General features: G+C 34.6%; 1 protein-coding gene across 1 annotated transcript; it reads left to right on the top strand.

Moving 5' to 3' along the window:
- The first annotated feature begins 18,360 nt into the window (after positions 1-18,360).
- On the top strand, positions 18,361-18,991 carry LOC143538475 (uncharacterized). The gene is made up of 2 exons (XM_077032034.1): positions 18,361-18,490; positions 18,564-18,991. Exons 1-2 carry the CDS (start codon positions 18,361-18,363, stop codon positions 18,989-18,991), a joined length of 558 nt encoding a protein of 185 aa, XP_076888149.1.
- The last annotated feature ends 1,940 nt before the right edge of the window (positions 18,992-20,931 follow it).

The following is a 20,931-nucleotide window of genomic DNA, read 5'->3' as shown; positions in this document are numbered from 1 at the left end:
CCTTCAAGACAACCTTTATAAATTCAAGACTTCTTTTCTTTTTAGGCATTTTGCGTTAAACTCGTCGTTCCGACAAATCTCCAAATTATCATCTTTCAAGTTTACCACTTGAAGGTGAGTACTTCATACCCCATTTTCCATATTTTATTTTGGGGGTGACATTTCATACTTATTCAACAAAATGCTTTATATTTGAATCTTAAACCACAAACGTAGTTGTATACTTTACCTAAATAATTGCTCGATTTGGTGTTCTATGCTTATATGCCTATGTGTTTATCGCTTTTGGTTGGTGGAACTATAAAATCCTAGACTATTTGGCATCCCCTTATAGCAAGGTGTCGTTAACGTAATGCAATTAACGATAACTATAAAATCCTAGACTATTTGGCATCCCTTTATAGCTAGGTGTCGCTAATGTGTTTAGCGATATCTATTTATCCAAATTACCACTTTTATTTATCGTTTCGTATGCAAGTTTTGTGGCTATCTTTATTATATACTAATATGATTAAACTTATGAATTGCTCACCGACCTTTGTGTTGACAAACTTTATTTTATGAAATGTTGCAGGGTTGCATCTTGGTTGATTTATGATTGTGAAGAAAACGAGATCAAAGACCTTAGGATATTAGTAAAAATGAACAATATCAATTTACCATATTTTGTGATATCTTGTTTTTGGTTATTTTATGGATAATTGTTATGTGACATTTTCGATGTTGTGGAATGAAATGAGTTTATTAAATACTGTCACTTTAATTAGTGTCATGTGCTTATGGACAATCGTTACACCTCGGCATGTTCCGCCGCCTTTGGTCGGGGTGTGACATCCTATCACACACACACACATACGTGCATAGTCACACACAAGCTTTTATCCCTGTATTACGGGGTTGTTTTACGTTATTCGTTTATAATATATATATATATATATATATATATATATATATATATATATATATATATATATTGGATTTTTAGTTTATTTATTGTAAAAAAATTAATAATATACTTAGAGTTGATGATGAAAGGGTTCACAAATCTTACTATATTATTAAAGGAATACAAGGTTTTCACATGACATTCAACTAGCATGTCAACATAGGCTTACAATTCATCAATTTTCCATTTATATAATTTCCACATGTTAATTAGAACATTAATTTTAAACATTAACTCCTAAGTTGAAGAAAGTTTCAAAATAAATTATTATAATCATCATTTATTGAGTAATAAAGACAATTAATTGTTTTTATTGTTACTTTTTTAATTCGAGACTTTGTTATTTTAATTTTTTTTTGATTTTGGGAAATTATTTATGAATGTTTAGACTGACTGTATGGATGTTTGGATTGAAATGGTGGTTTAAGTCACGAGGTTTGGATTATATTGTTGCTTTACTAAATGCGCGGTTTAATAAAAATTATAATTATATCTCATTGTTATATTTATATTTTCTGTCTGTGTGTAACACGGGATCTAACCTAGTTAATGAAATGTTATAACCTGTTTAAAAGTTATCTAGGTTCGGTGAAACCCATGACCCGCTTATTATTATTTTTTACTATAAAAATGTTTCTTAATTATAAATAATATCTTTTCAAAAAACAAATCGGATATTAATTTTTAGTATATCCCTATTTTATAGGATTTTCATATTAAATATTTGGTAAGATTAAGTTTTAATTTAATAAGATGTTATAACTCGCTTAATGGCTATCTAGGTTTGGTGAGACCCATACCCATGTAGTGGCGGACCTAGAAAAATTTTTCACAGGGGTTGGAATTTTTTTGGGTTGGTACATTTAAATTTTTTATGGTTCGGTTCAACCGTTCGGGTCTGGTTAAATCGGTATATAATTATTTTTCTATCCGATTCGTTTGTTCCGTTCGGGTTAAATCGGGTCGGGTCATATAAAGAATAACTAGATAACTAAACAAAATATCATATAACAAAGGAAAATTGGAAATAAATAATCCCACCTTTTGTGTATTGGCCGATAATAATCCCACCTTTAAAAATCACTAGCAGTGATCCCACCTTTTAACTATTTTTGTCTCACTGGTCCTCTGTTAAAAAATACTTAACGTCGTTATGTTTTTCCCTAGCTTCAAACAGATGTTTTAGGGCTTTTGATCAGAAGAACGATACGAGTCGACCGATGTAAAACTTATCTCGAAATGGATCCAAACGACGAAACAATGTTTCAATTCAGGTGCTTGAATTTCCAATTAACAAAAATCAAGCCATTTGAATCACCGTTGCGAAATAAGTTTTACATCAGTCGACTCATATCGTTCTTCCGATCAAAAACCCTAAACATCGGTTTGAAACCGGGGAAAAAACATAACGACGTTAAGCATTTTTTAACGGAGGACCAATGAGACAAAATAGTTAAAGGGTGTGCTAGTGATTTTAAAAGGTGAAATTATTATCGGCCAATACACAAAAGATAAGATTATTTATTTCTAATTTTCCTATAGAAAAAAAAGGACATAAATTTTGCAATAAAATTTTAGCTTTGATGTAACTATATATTCCTTAGCAAAACTATTGAAAAATCTCAATGTTCACTTTTTCTCTGTAACTTTTTCAAATCTCATGGGCATAATTTCTTTCTCGGTGATCAGAAATTTACTCCTACATGCATGTCTAATAAATTAGTTTGTTCATGTTGGGTCACAAAATCATAAATTCATCTGGCTTTTATTCTATTAAAAGAAATGCACACTAAACATTGAAAGAATTATTAAAAATCATCTACTAAATAAAATAATAAATAGTAAATCATAAATTAATTAAATACAACAAATAAACGACGGAAAATTTGTTTATTAATCTAATGAACTAAGATACAAAACGAAAAATAGACATGTATTTCACTAACGCTTGCTACACACTAGACCTTCTTTTTGCTTTCTAGATTATAATTCCCATTTTTAAATATTAGGCATCTTCAGCTCTTTTAAGTTTTAAACTATAGAGCTCCCTCCGGCATCTTCACAGGCACCAGAAAATTTCCGGCAAGCGCAAATTTAATCTTTTCTTTTTATCTTACATTTTCACTAGTTCCACATAGGCCGGCTTCAAAATTTCACAGGGGTCGGTTAGAATTTTAACATATATATAACACTAAAAAAAATTTCTCAAGGGTCAGCCGACCCCTGTAGCACCAACGTAGGTCCGCCCATGTACCCATAAATTCGGGTCAAATGCATGAGAAATCACCATTTACAAATAAAGCAATCTGATGGCTTAAGAGAAAATAGGATGTTTCGTTTATATATATTTAAGATAAAATCACAAAACATAAATAAAGTTCTAGACCACCTTTTTACTTTGTGCTACATCGTTCTTGTAACTTGTATGGCAAGGAATAAGCTGTTGGTGTAAAATCAACCAAATTTTTGTCTTCAGACCAATTGAAATTTCATAACTCAAGATGAATAGACACCGGCCAAGAGGACATTTTACACGATATTATCACCGTCGATTGTTGGTGCATATGAAAGATTAGAAATTCAATTCTCAAACAAAGATGCTAAGGCGACAAAAATATTGAAAGACATCAAATCACTTTGTTTCCTATGATAAAAAAAAATTGGGCGAAACACAAATCTACCCTTTGGAAAGATGAGCATAATTTTTCTTTTATGTAATTTGGGATCTTGTTATAAGTTTGTTGTTGCCCTTTCTTTGACAGGGTGTTTTCTAATAAAGTTAGCCTTTCGAAAATAAATAAATAAACAAACAAAATCCCTATATTAATTGACGTATGAAGTTTCAAAAATCAGGTATGTCGTCGAAGAACCCATCCAGCCTGTATCCATGCATACGTAACTTATCAAGATCAGGAATAGGCCCCGGAATAACAATCGTTGATAGTGGCAGTAGAGAATCAACTTGATAATCACTTGAACTATGGTCAAATTTAGGTGTCATACGATCATCAACGGGTTTCTCTTCAATCTTGACACTTTCACTTGTGCGCGATGAACTAAGATCTGAATCGCTAGGTGATAAAAGATTGCAAGAAACTACTTCTTTGGCAACCGACCTTCGAACCGTTTTGGTCCTTGGTTTTCTGCATATTGTGGGAAAAAAGGATAACGAGTTTCCAACAATATTACAGTCGACAGGTATTTTACGCGGCCTACCAGGAAACAGTTTAACCTCCTTAGGCATAACTTGTGATCAATGTGTTATATGATTAAGTAAAAGAGAAAGTACGGTTTTATATTGTAGAAACCTCCCATCGATTATTATTATTATTATTATAAGTTATAGTAAAAGAAGGATTTGGTGATGGAAGTTACCAATTTTAACTTATGTTACTTGGGGGAAAAGCGATTAAAGAATAAATAACAATTTTTGTTTTTTATTTGCCATATACAAATTCAGGTTGGTTTTTTAATTAATTTAAAGAAAATATAACATTTTAATTTAAATTATTTATCTTATTGGTTGTTTAAAAATTATAAATCTATATTTATCCAGGATTTTTCTTTTTTCAATTTCGATCAATAAAAGTACCTTTATTTAATTTAAACTATAATTATACGAAGATGGTGGATTCCGAGAAAATATAAGAACGTAAATATGATACCAAACATAGAATATCTTTCAACAATATTAATCTTTTTTTTCTTTTTTAAACTCAGATGATCTTACGTGTAAACCTATCTTTTTGGAGTCATGTCAAAGGTTGACTCATCGACCACCATACCCCCTGATGGGCTGGAACCGGATGGAATCTGTAAACCATCACCCTCTGTCTGGTTCGTACCAGGGATTAAAGCCCTGATTTGTCCCTTCACCCGGATACCCTTCGAACTGACCCGAATAGGAATCAGACCTGCGTCTACATAATAAAATAAAGTGTCTATATTGTTGTAAAATAACAACCTACTAGATGTGTTGTAAAACAACCTGCTAACTACATGGAATTTGCATATTATCATAAAATATAGAGAAAATGAGAAGTAGAGAAAAGAAGGAAGTTTTATTCATTGATATGTATATCTAATACAATAACGAGACCCGTTATTTATAAGACTATGACATTAATACAAACATAATAATGAGATGTAGGTTATGTATTTACTATTTAGAGAGTCATCACATTATGACTTATTCATAACACTCCTCATTGACTATTCATATGATGAACTAATAGATTATATTATTCTTTTTATACGTTTGGTTATGTTGTTTCATTAAAAACCTTGTTAGAAAAACCTTGTGGGATAAAACCATAGCTAGGAAAAATAATGCAACGTGTAAATACTCCCCAACATTTATATATCCTTAAGTGGTATGTTTTGATCTTCTGTGAAAGTTTCCCAACAGTGAGTAGTCAATTATTTGCCGCTTGATCTTTAATTTGCGTCCTCTTGTAATGTTGTATTATCTTTATATTAGACTTCTGGTACCTCCTCCCATAAACAAATATCGTAAGATCCACCACCGTTTTGTCTTATATTCTCTACATATACAAGACTAACAAAACTTGTTTGATGGCTTAACAAAAATACAAGTTAGTATCATTTATACCTTAAAGGTATCAATATATTTGTTTTACCCCCATCAAATCAACCCGGGGACACAAGCTATATCTTTGGTGACTTTAAATAAATTATATATCCAATCATGTGTGGCTATCAAGAAATATTCATGCAACAACTTCACTAAAGTGTGGTAATCGAGGTAATTGATAATAAACTTTATCCATACAAAAATCTTTTAGCATCTTCTGAATGCAACTTGAAATAAAGCCAAATTGAACGGCACATAACAACAGAGACCCAAGACACAATGTCACACCATAATCTAAGGCGAAAATGTGGGGGACGTGATCCGATTACTCATATCTCGAAGATACTATCATATATAAAATGTGACAATATCTAATTAATTATTTTATTTAAATAATACACACATTATCCAATTATAACAAACAATTCACAAATATGAATATAAGCTCAAATAATGTTTATCTTGATCATATCCTAAGGTCTTGTCTAAATGTCCAAACTTCAATCTTCAATACAAGCAACCTGCATATGCGTAGAAAATTGAGTTTTTGTCAACATAAAGTTGAGTGAGAATATCACCAGTTTTGACCAACAATATAAATAAGCATAACGTGATAAGTGCGGTAAATATAATCAAACCATAAACAAGTATGTAGACCGTTGCCAAGCGAATCGGGCGTTGGTCACCAGCAGGAACACCCGCTATATGATTGATTGAATAATAATCCAATTATGCGATTGATTGAATGGTAACACAAGTAAGCAAGTAGCACATATGTTTGATTAAATCACTTCACAATAACACGTATGCATTTGTTTGAATATATATATAGTATGAAATACTAATACGTACACATATGTCCCCAAAACGTTTAGAAAAGTTATAAAATAGGGGAATAATAAACTCACCTTAAGCGATTACTAAATGCGATTAAACGGGCTAATGAATAAGCGAGTCGTCCACTACATGTCAAAGAGTATATATATATATATATAATTCAGAAGTTGAGATTTTAGGATATCATAATATAAATAAAAACGAACTCATGGCCACTGGAATCAATCCAAACGGACGTTTAGAACTCAAGTTATGTTAATTTTAAAATTTAAGCGAGCTAATACTGACCAGAATCCGAACATCGAGTCGGAATTCGGGTTTTGGTCAGTAGCCTTAAAATCATGTTACGAGAATAAAAGTATTCTGGACCGAACGTTGAATCCGACCAGAAGTATGAGAAAACGGATAGTCAAACTTGTTGCCTAGTTTGCCCTTTAACGAGTTTTAAACGATTTGATCAGTCAACACCCTTCAACCACTGAAATTGATTAAAGGTTATTGACTAGGGAAGGTATATGAATGATTTTACAGTTTATAACTTACCTGGAAAGTGAAAGAATCAAGAGATATGATGAGTCAAAGATCCATACGCATGCAAAGTCAAACGAACAAGCATTGTATCTTCAACGAATAAGCAAAAACCGAAGGGTTTGGTGATGGTCAGAGGTAGGTGAAAGCTAGGAGGTCTCTCCAGGGTTAGGATGCAGGTTTTTGGTAGAGAATTATGATATGTTTATATAGAGAGATTACAAAAACGAACTATATTTGGAAGATTTACTCGTTTAAGTAACAAAATATGATTTTAATGAGAATATCGATGTAATATATCAAAGATTACGTGATTTATCGGTAATTTAAGAATATGGACTTGTATTTTAGTTATAATCCTTTTCTTGGACCTTAATTTACCCGATTTATGCCAAAAATAAGCGATTTGGATGCTAAAAACAAATTAAGAAACAAAATAAGCTATTTAATGAGAAAATCTAGTACAATAACTAACAAAATTTGGCTTGGACACCAAGAAAACGAAATTGTACCGGCTATAACATTTCTTGGAGTTTAAGTTTCGTTAATTTAATCGAAAATAGGAAAGAATTGGCAAAACTAGTCCCTATAGTTCCTGAAAATGCGATTCTTAGCCGTTTTAAGCGATTTTAAAGGTTTCTAAGGATTATTTGGCATGATTGAAAGTTATGGAATTATAAAATAAGTTAAACCAAATTAAATACAATTTTTAATCAGTTCAAAAGATCCGAATTACATTCTCGAATCGGTTTAAACAAATACGAAAAATCCGGGATGTTACACACAAGACGTGTAAACATGAATCACATAGTTCACAAAGAAGAAGCAACGAATGTCTGAGCAGTTGTACATTGATAAACATGGTCGCTTTATTGGACGGATCCACGCTCACAATTTTTATATAACTAGTGTTTTACCCGGGTGCGTTGTGCCAGGCAGGTTGGTAAAACCCAAGTGCCGTTGGTCCCAAGCGTTGGGGCAGTAAGTTAACGCGAATTCGGGTTCAGTTATATGTGTTATTGTACAGAACTAACACCAAAAATAAAACAAGAGGAGTATAAAAAATGAGGTGAACCAATGTGGTGGCGTTAGTAAAACCGAACAGTTGTCGGTCCCAGTTGTTGAGGTAGTGAGTCTACGCAAATTTGACGGGTTTCTGTCATGTTCTTTATGGTACCAGAACCAAAAACTTGCATTCGGTCGGCTCTCGTTACTTTACTAGAACTAAAACAAAATGTGGCGAGCCTATACGAATTCGATCGGTTTTCATCACGTTTGTTACGGTACTGCAACTAAACAAAAAACAAAATTCGCATTCGGTCGGTTTCGTTACATTTGTTATGAACTAAATAGAATTAAAACAAACTAAAAAGAAAGTTTTGACCAATAAGGTATCGCAAAATGGTTCCAATAGGGACTTTGCGACACCAAATCCCGTAATTGTATATAGTAATAATAATAAATATAAATGAATGTGCTTTCATAACTTCTTTGTTAGATTATTAAACCTAGGTGTCTAGTAGTTATTAGGTCCGATTCATTTGCTACAAGAAAACAACTATTTCATCCAAGCGTAATTCGAGATTAGCAAGTCTTGATCTAAAGATGTTGCTTAGAAATCAGTAAAAGAAAAATCACTCCAACCCATTACTCATCTCCATGCCTGCTCCTCATACTCCTCCATATTTTATGAAAACCAATCATATTTGGTGGTGGTTATTCATCTTTCATATTCACTAGTTTATATTTTTCATTTGTGTCAAAAATAAAAATTATCATAGATAAAAGAAAAAAAATGAGACGTGGGAGACTTTTAGAGCATTTACGTCACATCCTTTACCTCATGCTTAAATTGAGATAAAATGACAATTTTTAATTAAATTATAGGGAAAATTCCGAAAATAGTGTAAAGTTAGAGAGAAACTGAAAATAGTCCATAATTTTTGCATATTCCACAAATAGTCCCATGAATTCTATCGGACCCGATAGATTTCAGAAAAATCCGATGGGTTTCTCGGTCCAGTTAAAACGTGCCAAGTGTTCCACTCCCACCTTCCCCAGCTGCATTTCCCCTCTAAATTAATGTTCCAGATGGTCTTCAGATCAAAACAATCTTCCCCGAAAACCATCGCCCCAGATTACTTCCCTTCTGCTTTCATCTCCTACGATTGTTTTCCCAACCGATTAGTTTTGTGTTTCTTTGAAATACATCCGAGAAGATGTATTTAAAGTGTGTTTCGTCTCCGTCGATGATTTGTGTCTTAAACCATAAACAGGTACTAAACGGTTGATAGTATTATTCAGTGAGTCATCTTCTTCCGCTTCTGTTGGTAATATTATTTCCCTATTATTTTCCCGGCCCAAATTGACTGAGTCGTCATCTTCCTCTTCGGTTAGATTGGAGCCCTTGTGTAACACCCCGGCTAAAGCGGAAACGCCCGAGTGTGACGTATAGATTGCTCAAACACACGTGACACTATTAGGTGACCATAATAACATTATTTCATTTAAATCTTCATGTAACACAAGTTTATCAAATAGTACAAGTTGTAACAAATAAATAAACAAATGATAAGTTGTTCTTTGAATATCCTATAGGCATACTATGTGTCTTCTAACTTTCATCCTCATATCTTTACACCTGTAACATATGTATAAAATAAAGTTAGCTATGAACATAGCTGGTGAGATTTCCACAGTTTGATATAATATGTAAAAATCATACAATTCATGGACAAGTGATAAACGAGCAAGTAAGTCCTTTCCAGTTGGTATCAACCAACGTACTCGGGTAATCGCGCAAGTAAGGTCCTTTCCAGTTGGTAACAACCAACGTACTCGGATAATGAGGCCCTTTTCCACTCGATAAAAATGGACTTGACTGCAAAGGGGGGCGTATGATCATACTTAATGAGGCTTCCCAATCGTGCAAGTAATATTCGTGCAAGTAATACAAGTAACACATAAGTCCATATACGAATTGTAGTTTTGCAATAGAAGAAACAATGCTTGAATTTTTATAAGGATACATATGCTACCCCAAAACATTAAAACATTAAAAAGGGGTGGTGAAAAACTCACCTCAAATGCGAAGATAAACTTGTAATAAAAGCCAATAGCTTAATAACGAAACCGAAGCGATCGAAAATGCGTTTAAAGAATCCGAATCGTTTGAACTTCTCGAACTATAATTGAAACAAAAACAAACTCTAACTATCGGGATTGAACAAGTTATATATAATTGGTCAACGGTATATTGAATTATTTTAATGTTATTTTATTATGCTAAGGCATTTTATAATATAATATTATTTTTAAGTCTTAACGGGAATTTAACGTTTTTAATTATTTTAACTAATATTTGATTAACAATTTTAACATTATTATAAGAAATACAGTATTTGCGAATTACGAATATTAATGATAGTTTAACTTGGAAAAAGACTATGGTAACGGATTATAAGGGTTACGAAAACGATTATAAAGTTAACGAGAATGGACTACAATATAATATTGTTTAAGGGCTATTTCAACTAATAATTTATTATAGATACAAGATTAATTACGAAGTACAAACTTTGACGGGTTTTATCTTGAAAACGATTTATTATAGCAAAAATAATATGTTAACATAAAGATGAATAATATAATAATCGAAATTTTACGAACTTTACAAAAATAAGAAAAATTGGTAAACTTAATTTATTTGTCTTAAAAAAAGACTTTATTCGGTTTATTATAAATTATTAGATATTTATATTAGTTTTAGAGATAAAAGACAATGTTTAAAAAAAGAAGATTGCAAAAAGTAAGTACACTGACCCGGATGGGGTTCGAACCCGGGTCTTCATGACTAAACCAAGGTGTTTAACCAACTAAACTAACTGCCTGATTTGTTAAATAGTAAGAACATAGATATTTATAATATTACTAAAGTTCATCTTCTACACAAAAGAACCCTAGATTTCTAATTCTCTGATTCGTTCAATGTTCAATGAAATTGGGTTAGGGGCTTTGTTAATCGGGTAAAAACTAATCAAAAACATATAAAGTTTACCTGTTAAGGTTCTTGTTTGACGGTGAACGAGGACTCACCGGAAAACGAACTTTGAAGATTGATTAAGAGATACCGGGGGTGTTTTAGATGAAAATAAAGATTGGTACGAGTTTAGATTAAGTTTTGGGTCCTATTTATACTACCGATTGGATCATTTAGTGATTAATTCTCGTTATTGCATTTATTACAAAACGGCCGGCGGTTCGCGGTGATTACGGCGTGATATATGGTGTTTAACGCAATTAAAATGTTGATTAGCATTCCATATTGATGTCTAATTTCGTTACGATGATTTATTTGAGTTTATAAACGCGTTATGGGGGTCAAATAAGTCGCCGGAATTGGGCCGGAGCTGGCCTGATGGAAAAACGGGGAGGAAGGAACGGCTGGGTTGGGTTTCTAGTTAATACATTATATCTTATTTAAAGTTACACATTCAGCCCCTCAACTTTCATATTCCTTTAAAACAGAAATTAAAATATAATTACATATTGAACCTTGAATTTTGAAATGTTTTAAAGATGAAATAATAGTTATAAATCTTGGATACTTTCGAATTATACTCGCATAGTTTGCGAATTGTATAATCTTTATTAAACACTTTAAACAAAAACGTTAATCCCGAAATTTCGTTTATCGAATAAAATGAAAAGAAAATGAACGAACGATTAACATAAACCATTATATTAACGATGACGAAACGACTCGTTTTTAACGAATACGAATTCAAATACCATTAAACGAAGGTCAAACAAATACACGAAACGAACCTGAGGATATATATATATACATATATATATATATATATATTTATAAACAAAGCCGAAAAAATTTAAAATGGGTCGGGTTTTCGGGTTTGAAAAGTAACGAATGTTACACCCTGCTAACTCTCATCTTTTATTGCAGCCAAAATGTCTCAGTTATCATCCTCTTCTTTGGCGAAATCAAAGTCACGGGCTGTTGGTGCATCAGATTTGTTTTTCTCATGTAGTTCAGGTACGTGCTATTGTACATCCCGGACGGACGCCAACCCCAGCCGAAGATTCTTGTGCTGTGTAAGTGTTTAAAATGCCCAACTTGTTTTTATTTTTGAATCGGGTTGTTTAAAATAGTCGTTAACTATTGAAAAACATTTACATCAGTTTGTTTTTAGATTAATTTTGAATGATGAATGAAATAAGTTGTTATTCACCTTAACTGTCAATAAAGTCGGTTGATTTTTAGCGTACTTTTGGAAGATAGCAGTTGGTATGAAGAGAATTGTCAAAGAAACTAGTTTGTTATGGTTAGGTTGGTTGATTATTGTTCTTCATTACAGAAGGGTTCTTGTGGATGGTTAAGGTGGGCGGATACTCCTACTTGTCCCGGCTGTGAAAGGATTCCTGCTTTGGTGAGGAGTATGAACAAGAAAGATGAGTATGGAAGAAACAAATCGAAGGAAGTCACCAAATTGAAGATTGCATTAGGATTAACTTGGATGTTTTTCATTGTTTACGTTTGTATGTTTTGAGTTGTTTTGTTGTTTTTAGGTGTACTTTGTAAACATGTAATGGTTGAATTGAGTTTCTAATGGTATTTGTTTATGTTCAATCTGTTTACATGTTCTATTTTATGTTACGCAGCATTGTCACAACCATCAAGAAGTTGTTAAAGTACAAGAACTTGTGGGTAAGGTTGACCAGGAGGCAGGTCATGTGGGTAAGGTTGATCAAGAAGAGGATCATGTGGGTAAGGTTAACAAGGAAGCGGGTCATGTGGGTGATGTTGGAAGTAAAGTTTATCAATTGCAAGAAGACGAACTAGTGGCCTATGTAGTGCAAGAGGATGAAGCATTCAAACCTAACGAAGAATTTGTGTTGGAGTCGGAGCTTGATTATGACCCTAAGGTATTGAAATATGCTTGGGATTATACAATGGACTATTTGGATGTTGATTACTACCATGATCCATATGAAGGCGAGCATGATTCGGACTCAAAATGGTCAAATGATGATTGTCACTGGAAATAGGGAGTGTACATGATTTTTGTTATGTTGTCTTATGTATTTGTTTAGAATGGCTGTTTTAATGTTGAGTTCAATAAACTAGACCATGTTATCTTGTGTTAGGTATTTGTTTGTTTACATGTTTGTAGTTGATTAAAGTTGGGGATGTGTGTATTATTCGTTTATCGCATTCATTCAAACTAACATGTTGTAGTTGATTAAAGTTGGGGATGTGTGTATGTTTCGTTTATCGCATTCATTCAAAATAACACAGAGTAAAATAATAGCATTTATTTCAAAATTACATAAACAAAAAATACAAACACAAAACGTAATGTAATTACGGCCGGCTGGTTCGCATAATTCAAGTAAGTCGAAGCTAGTCCCATTTTGTTCCTTCTGTTTGTAACACCCCCGTTAATTTCCGGTTTAAAAGAATTAAAGTCTGTAAAGTATGTATAATTCTCGGGGTTTAACCGACCGTTCTCAGAAGCCCTCTCGCCATCCCGGTATGTTATAACATTTAACTTTTCAACCAAAATGTTAATTAATTATAATCGGAGGGACTAGATGTGAAAAATGTTTATAACATAAACAAACCTAACCCTAACCCATTCCAAATCCCGATCGGCAGCTCCAGCCCCCCCCCCTGCGATTTTTCATTTTTCCGGCTAGGTCGTGAGCGTAAAACATCAATTAAAGGTTAGTACTACGATTCCCCAAGTCTTTTTCACCATAATTGGTCGTTATATCACACGTATTAATCGTTAAATTGCGTGTTGTAGGCTAACCGGGTGGCTGTCCAAACAAGCATTTCCGGGACTGTTTTGAGTGGGGTTTTTGCACCAAAATCCTCCTAGGTATGTCTAGTATAACATACTTAAAAATCATGTTCATTGGTGTTCGTTAGATCGGTCAACTAGTTGTAGTTAGATTGTTAGTGCGGTTGACTAGAATTGTAGTTTGATGCGTTTAACGCGAGTGTTGAAGTGATTAACGACCAATTCAGCTCGGGGACACTTGGTTTGATGTGCGGGCTGTTGAAAAATCATTTTTATAAGTTATGGGGCTGAATTGGTTGTCGGTTACTCCAACGGGTCGGTACAACGCGCAATTGCGTTTATTGAATAGTTGGTGCGTTGTACTTGCGAGTTACTGACCCATTTGACTTGTGTAGTGTCGTGTGGAGTTGTTGGCTGTGATTTTATCATGTTGGGTCCACACGGGGCTGAGTTGGATGTTAATGGCCTAATCGACTCTTAAACGCGCGTATTGGGATCACTTAGTGCTTCCGGGGGTAATTTGGGAATTCTTTATCCCCGGGAGTGTCTAAGGGTCGTTTTGGTGAATGTGAGGCCTCGGGGGCTGTTGTGATTTAGTTTAATGAGGTAGAGGCTTTAGGTGACCCGAACCCCGTTAGAACGTCTCGTAGGGTAAACGAGTCATCTTGTTGTCATTAGTATTGATTGAATGTAAATCGGCAGGTGTTTGAGTCTTGGGATTTCTTAGGGATTCTCTAGCTCGTGGTGAATCCGTGTCTCGTGTCAGGTGAGTTCATGATGCCCCTTTTAAATTCTTTTTAAGTTTTTGTGCTAGCATGCACACCTAAGCGAATTGCTTGATGAAACGTTTAAACTATTTTATTTAGGCTTGCTAGTATGTAGTTGGCCTTGGGATGTTATAGTATGTATGTATATATTATTTTATGGCCAATATTTGGCGATGTTGTAGTCGTTATCGACTACGGATGTTACGTATGCCTACTTTGTGTTTGCATACGTTGATGAGATATTACGTGTTTGGGTTGTATGTTTGCTCGACCCTGATGTTATTACTTGGATGTTATATATATATAAATATATATATATATATATATATATATGTATATATATAGGAAGGTACTTATAAGGATGTTTATATGTATATATATATATATATTTAAGAATGATTATTTACCAATGATGATGGCTTAACTGGTGTACTCCTTTTATATTTGAAAACCATTGGAATGATTATTATGATTTTTATTATTGATACTATTTATTAAAACTTGAACTCACTCAGCTCAAGCTGAATTTGTGTGCATATTAGTGTGAGTTTCAAGTTAGAAGGAGGATGCCTTATCGCTTGGACGTGCACGAAGCTATTTGGACGGTGAAGGGCATACGTGGATGGAAGATTTTATTATTGAAGATTTTATTTTAAAAAGTTTTTTAAAATACACTTAAATTGGTTTTGGGCATAATTTCCCGGGGTTTTGGGAACTTATTTTATTATTTATGTTTTCCACTGAATTATACTCTGAATTGGTTATTTTAATGAAACGAATTATTTTCAAGTTTAAATATTTTTACAAGTATTTTGTATGAATACCAACTGTAGAGTTCTCGGGGTTCGGGGCCTTACACTGTTTACTAGCCCGTTTGTTGGTAAGGGTCAGTGAGATCAGTTGTGCCTCACCACCCCCTCCTTGGGGAGGCTCTCGGTATCTTGAACATAACCACCACCCCTTTGGGGGGGGGGGGGCATTTCCCCCTATTTCGAGATCACCGATTCCAACGAGAATGTTAATGCTAACTGATATTGAGAGTCAGGTGGCTTTCTACATCGTCTTGTGATGAGCATGGCTTTCCATAACCATAAAATTTTGTAAGAAAAATTCATGTTTGACTAATATTTTTCAAAGCATGTTCTCTTGTGTTTGTGACCATATGTAATATATATAGAAGATGCTAAAAAGAAGCCCTAAAAAATACAAAAAAACAGAAAATAAAAAGAATCGAAGGTTTTGTGGCTTAATTCATGTTTTTCGAAATCATTTAGGTTGAAAATTATTGTCAACGATAATTTGTAAGGTAAAAACATCTATGCCAATGCTTTTGGAATGAATGTTAGTTGCTAGCTGGACCCCATCTCGCTACTTAATCACTTTCCAGACTAGTTTCTTTTCGGTTGAAAGCTATGGTAAACGATAGATTTAGGGTGGATCGATAAGTTAAGAATAAAATAAATCTCCGTCGACTGTTTTGGCTTGAAACTAAGTTGGTGGAGCCAAGCTACCTAACCCCTGCCAGATCCGATAGTTTTAAGGTTACTTTATAATGGACCGATAGATTATCCGAGCAAACCTAAAAATATCCGATAGGTTTAGGGTCTATCTAATGGTGGCCGATAGTTTGGATATGTAATTGATCTCCATCAAGATTTTTGTGGAGAAACTTAGTGTGGTGGTCCCTTAATTGAAATCCGATAGGTTTTAAGGTTAAAAGTAGTTTATGGGACCCAATTACTTTAGTTTCGTCGATGCTTTTGTTGTCAGATTCGATGTAATTAAGTTTAATGTTGTTGCCATCGACGGATTTGAGTTAAAACTTGTTTGTTGGATTATCTTTAGTTAAGTAATTTAGTAAGTAATTAGTAGTCAGTTGTCTTCCTTCATTCGTAAGCGACGTGTGTGTTGTGTGCTATTTCAATGGAGTTTGATAACGTTGTTGTGTGTTATGGTGGTAAATGGGAAGACGTCAATGGTAGCCTCGAGTATGTTCCAGTAAGTTGTAAACGGGGTGGTTTTAGTCTACCATCGGACGTAACTTATAGAAAGCTGATTGAATTAATTCAAAGTCATTTTAAGTTAGGTCATGTATCTCAACTATCATACAAGATGTCGTCTTACGTGTATCCTGTTGATATAGATGATGAGTACGATCTATGTCTCTTTTTAAAACGAATTCAGAAAACTAACAATTCTGAAGTTGTGTACTTGTATATGGTTCGAGAATGTGGTTATCGTATGTCAACACAAAATGTTGAGGGTTCGTTGTCCGCAAAGCAAGCGATCCCTGATCTGAATTTCCAATCGATAGAGTTATTACCAGATTTGAATAAACCAAGTTACGAGTTCGGTGATTTTAGCCCCAGTGTGTCGATCGAAAGTAGACAGCCTGTTGATTTAAATGTTGGGTTACCCCTAGTTGAAGTGGATAGTCCTTCCATGCCTAACGAAGGAGAAAAACTCAAAGAGAGTACGTTGTCGTCACATCCTATTTTAAGCAAGTTGTTTGTGAAAAAAGAAGAGTTACAACTGGAGTTAGGAACGATGGCACTAACTGAGGGCTTTAAGTTCATCACTTCCCAATCTAATAAGAAACGACTAGAAGTACGTTGCGTATCAAAAGATTTTCAGTGGAGTTTGCGGTCACGTAATGTCAAAGATTCTGAGGCATTTTATCTAACGTCTTTCAGTGAAGTCCACACATGCTCCAAGACTTCGTTTCATCCACATCATCGTAATGCTAATAGAATGGTAGTTGCACATTGCATTAACGACTTGGTTAAGGACAACTCACGTAACATTAAAAAGAAAGATATTGTGAACATATTAAATGAAAGATTCATGGCTGATTTGGGCAGGAAAAGTTTACGCTGAATCTTTGCTTGTTGGTACCTTCGACGAATCATTTGGAAGACTTCCAATTTATTGTCACAATTTAGAGTTAGCCAATCCAGGAACCGTTACTCATATCCTCTGAGATGGCTCAAACCGTTTTGATATGTCATTTGTTGCCATTGGCGCCGCTGTAAGTGATTTATTAGTATAATTCTCAAAATTACCTTATGTTAACAGACTCTTTGTTTTGCTTTTCATTTAAGATTCAAAGTTTTGTTAGGTTTTTGCGGCCTGTGATTATTATTGACGGGGCACACCTAAAAGGGAGCTTCATTTGGAAGACTTCCAATTTATTGTCACAATTTAGAGTTAGCCAATCCAGGAACCGTTACTCATATCCTCTGAGATGGCTCAAACCGTTTTGATATGTCATTTGTTGCCATTGGCGCCGCTGTAAGTGATTTATTAGTATAATTCTCAAAATTACCTTATGTTAACAGACTCTTTGTTTTGCTTTTCATTTAAGATTCAAAGTTTTGTTAGGTTTTTGCGGCCTGTGATTATTATTGACGGGGCACACCTAAAAGGGAGCTTCAAAGGGACAATGTTTCTGGCTGTAGGTATGGACGGTAACAACAAAATATTCCCGATTGCATTCGGTGTAGGTAAGAGTGAAAGTGGTGATTCATGGACGTGGTTTTTAAGTAGACTAAGAGAATGTGTAGGTGACCATCCCAACCTAGCTGTAATTTCTGATCGAGCAAAATCAATTGAGTTAGGCATAATGCAGGCATTTCCCCTTGTGTATCAAGGTTTTTGCTGTAGACATTTGATGGTCAACCTACGGTTACGTGGCAAAACTCAACAACGAATATATTGGGGAACATGCAAAGATTACAGGAGATCCGATTTCAAGCGAAGTTTTAACTTACTTTGTTCAAACCAGCCGTCTGTCAAGTATACCCTTACGAAGATCGTTTTTGGAAAGTGGGCTAATCCTATTGTCCTATTCGTCGGTATAATATAATGACTTCAAATAGTGCGGAATCTGTAAACGCTTTGTCTTTACAAGAAAGAAAATATCCAGTTACCAAGCTAATGGACTACTTTGTGGAACTACAAAGAAGATGGTTCTTTGAAAGGAGAAACGACGCAGGTAACCCTTCTTTTATATATTTAGTAAACTTACAACCATGCGTTATATGAGTTAACGACTATTCTTATAACAGATAAATGGACTCACTCACTCTCAAAATGGGCTCAAAGTAGAACAACACGGAAAATGGCAAAATCTCGGGCGTGGAAGGTTACGGGCATAGACGAATATCATTACAACATCGACGACGGTGGCAGACGCTGCGTTGTCGATTTGTCGAATCGAACATGTGAATGTCGCAAATGGCAGGTGTCAGGGTTACCATGTGAGCATGCAATCTTAGTTTGCAGATTCAAGAAGCAGCGAGATTGTAGTCATCTGGCAATGGATTACTATACAAGAGTGTTTGTTGTATCTACCTATTTGGAACCCATAAATCCGGCTTCAAATGAATTTGAATGGGTGGAGCCGAAAAATCATGTACCTTTACTACCACCGGTTATGGAGAAAAGACAAGCGGGTAGACCATTATATTATGGATGCTTGGTTATCTTTGTTTAAGGGTTTGGTTTGGTTGCATGCATGGGTATATGTCGTTGTCATCCAAGGTGAATTGTATGCATGGTTATGTATGTATCATGTTGGAAAACCGGTTAGCACTAACGAACCATACCAATTGTTAAACAAAAACATCGGATTTAAACATCTACTTCACGCATGATTGTTCATAAATGCTACTTAATACGAATAATATACATCCCAAGAAAGGTCACGGAAATTCTAATCTTGTCCTAAATTCCTCGACGTAGATTCGACGAAGTTATCAAATTCCGGCTTTTTTGGCTGTTGAAACTGCTTTACCTTGTTTTCAAACAGCATGTGGGTAAACTTCCACCGAAATTCCATTGCCGCCTCAGCCGTAACCTTAGGATTATGCTCATCCGTTTGATATACGTCCTCACCTCTTGTTAAACGATCAAGAAACAAGCAAACACACACACCACGGTCGCCTAAAGTCGGAGCTTGAATAGGCACTTTCGATGGACAAATCCTCTTAAAAGGCGGTTCCCTATATTTTTTCCTCATCTTGTATCCATTACTTGCAATCTAAGCTGGGAAATTGCGCCTAGAAAGCAGCAACACTCATTTCTTTCGTTGTCAACGTATCCAGGGATACTGTTTACCCAAACGTAAATCAACTAGTGTTAGTCAACTAACTTACTGGTTACTTTAAAAAACTACAACAATCTTTACCTGTCATATATAGTCAACGACCAAGCATTCATATCAACACAAACAAGTATCCAATGTTTATGTGGGATGTTGATAGGAATGTAAAATTGGCATGACAAAACGCATTATATAAAACATAACACAAAGTATATGGATTCCTTACTTTCTCAATACCTTCAACAGTTGGGAATGGATGCATTGTTCCATCCACATATTTCGATTGCATGGTATGGAATTCTCTTAACGCAAGCAACCATTCTGGTGACAAAATGGTTCAGTTCGATCCCGGCACTCTTTCAAGTAACAATATGTAAATCCACAGCTTTAAATGCTATTCAACAATAAAAACCGACTTGTATTAATAAATTAAGAATTAAATAATTTGAGTGTTCTTGATATCTAGTTACCATTACGGATAACTTTGTATCCAGACCGACCCCGATCTGGAACCGAATTTGCCGATAACTACTTACCATTGTATCTAACCAACCACCTTGTTGGGTCCCGATCAGCCTCCCCCAAAATTCAAAGTTCAGGGACATGCCTGGGTCAATGGATGTGTAAACGAATAAATCTTGTTGTTTGGCATATTCATTGATGAGATCTTCTGAAAGCTCGTTGTCATCTTGTTTTACACTGACCCTTCAAACCACTTCTAATCGGTTCGTATGGTGATAGTAACGTCCTAGACAACTTGCATTTTCTTTTCGGTTTTTCCTCGACTATAGGCTGCCAACACAATGGAAGATTAAATAACACTGCATGACTAAAAATTTGTTTGACACTATTAGTGTAGTCTACTTACCATTGGGGTTACTTGAAGAGCGAAATCAGCCACAATAGGCCTACAAAACCGAACATCCAACTCGTCAACCTCCAATTCTGAACTGGTCTACAATAAAACAAAAGTGGTTGTTTATATTTCTTATAAAGAAACGAAAGTTATACGTTGGTTGCTAGTTAGAAAATACCTCGTCATCCGCTAGTTTATCATTTTCCTCACTAGGAGAATCACGTTCACTTTAGTCATCGATTTGATAGTCTGCAACATTAAATGAGTAATCTAAGATTAGGCTGTTCAATATTAATTAAACAAAAACATTAAAACTACTTACATTCAAAGCAGTGATAATATCCAGTTGATTCTTGGCCATGGTGATGAACTACTTCTGCGTTACAGAAAATAGTCATTAGCTTACACAACACAGCATGCACGTAAAAAGTAGCGATTAATTTATCTAACGAAAGTACCTCATACTGTTGGTGAT

Source organism: Bidens hawaiensis, unplaced genomic scaffold (assembly GCF_021521415.1).
Source record: "Bidens hawaiensis isolate Kalapana, Puna unplaced genomic scaffold, B.hawaiensis_p1.1 tig00011632_1, whole genome shotgun sequence".
Classification (NCBI taxonomy): Eukaryota; Viridiplantae; Streptophyta; class Magnoliopsida; order Asterales; family Asteraceae; genus Bidens; species Bidens hawaiensis.
The sequence above is the reverse complement of the archived record's forward strand: the minus strand, read 5'-3'. Positions and strand labels throughout refer to the sequence as shown.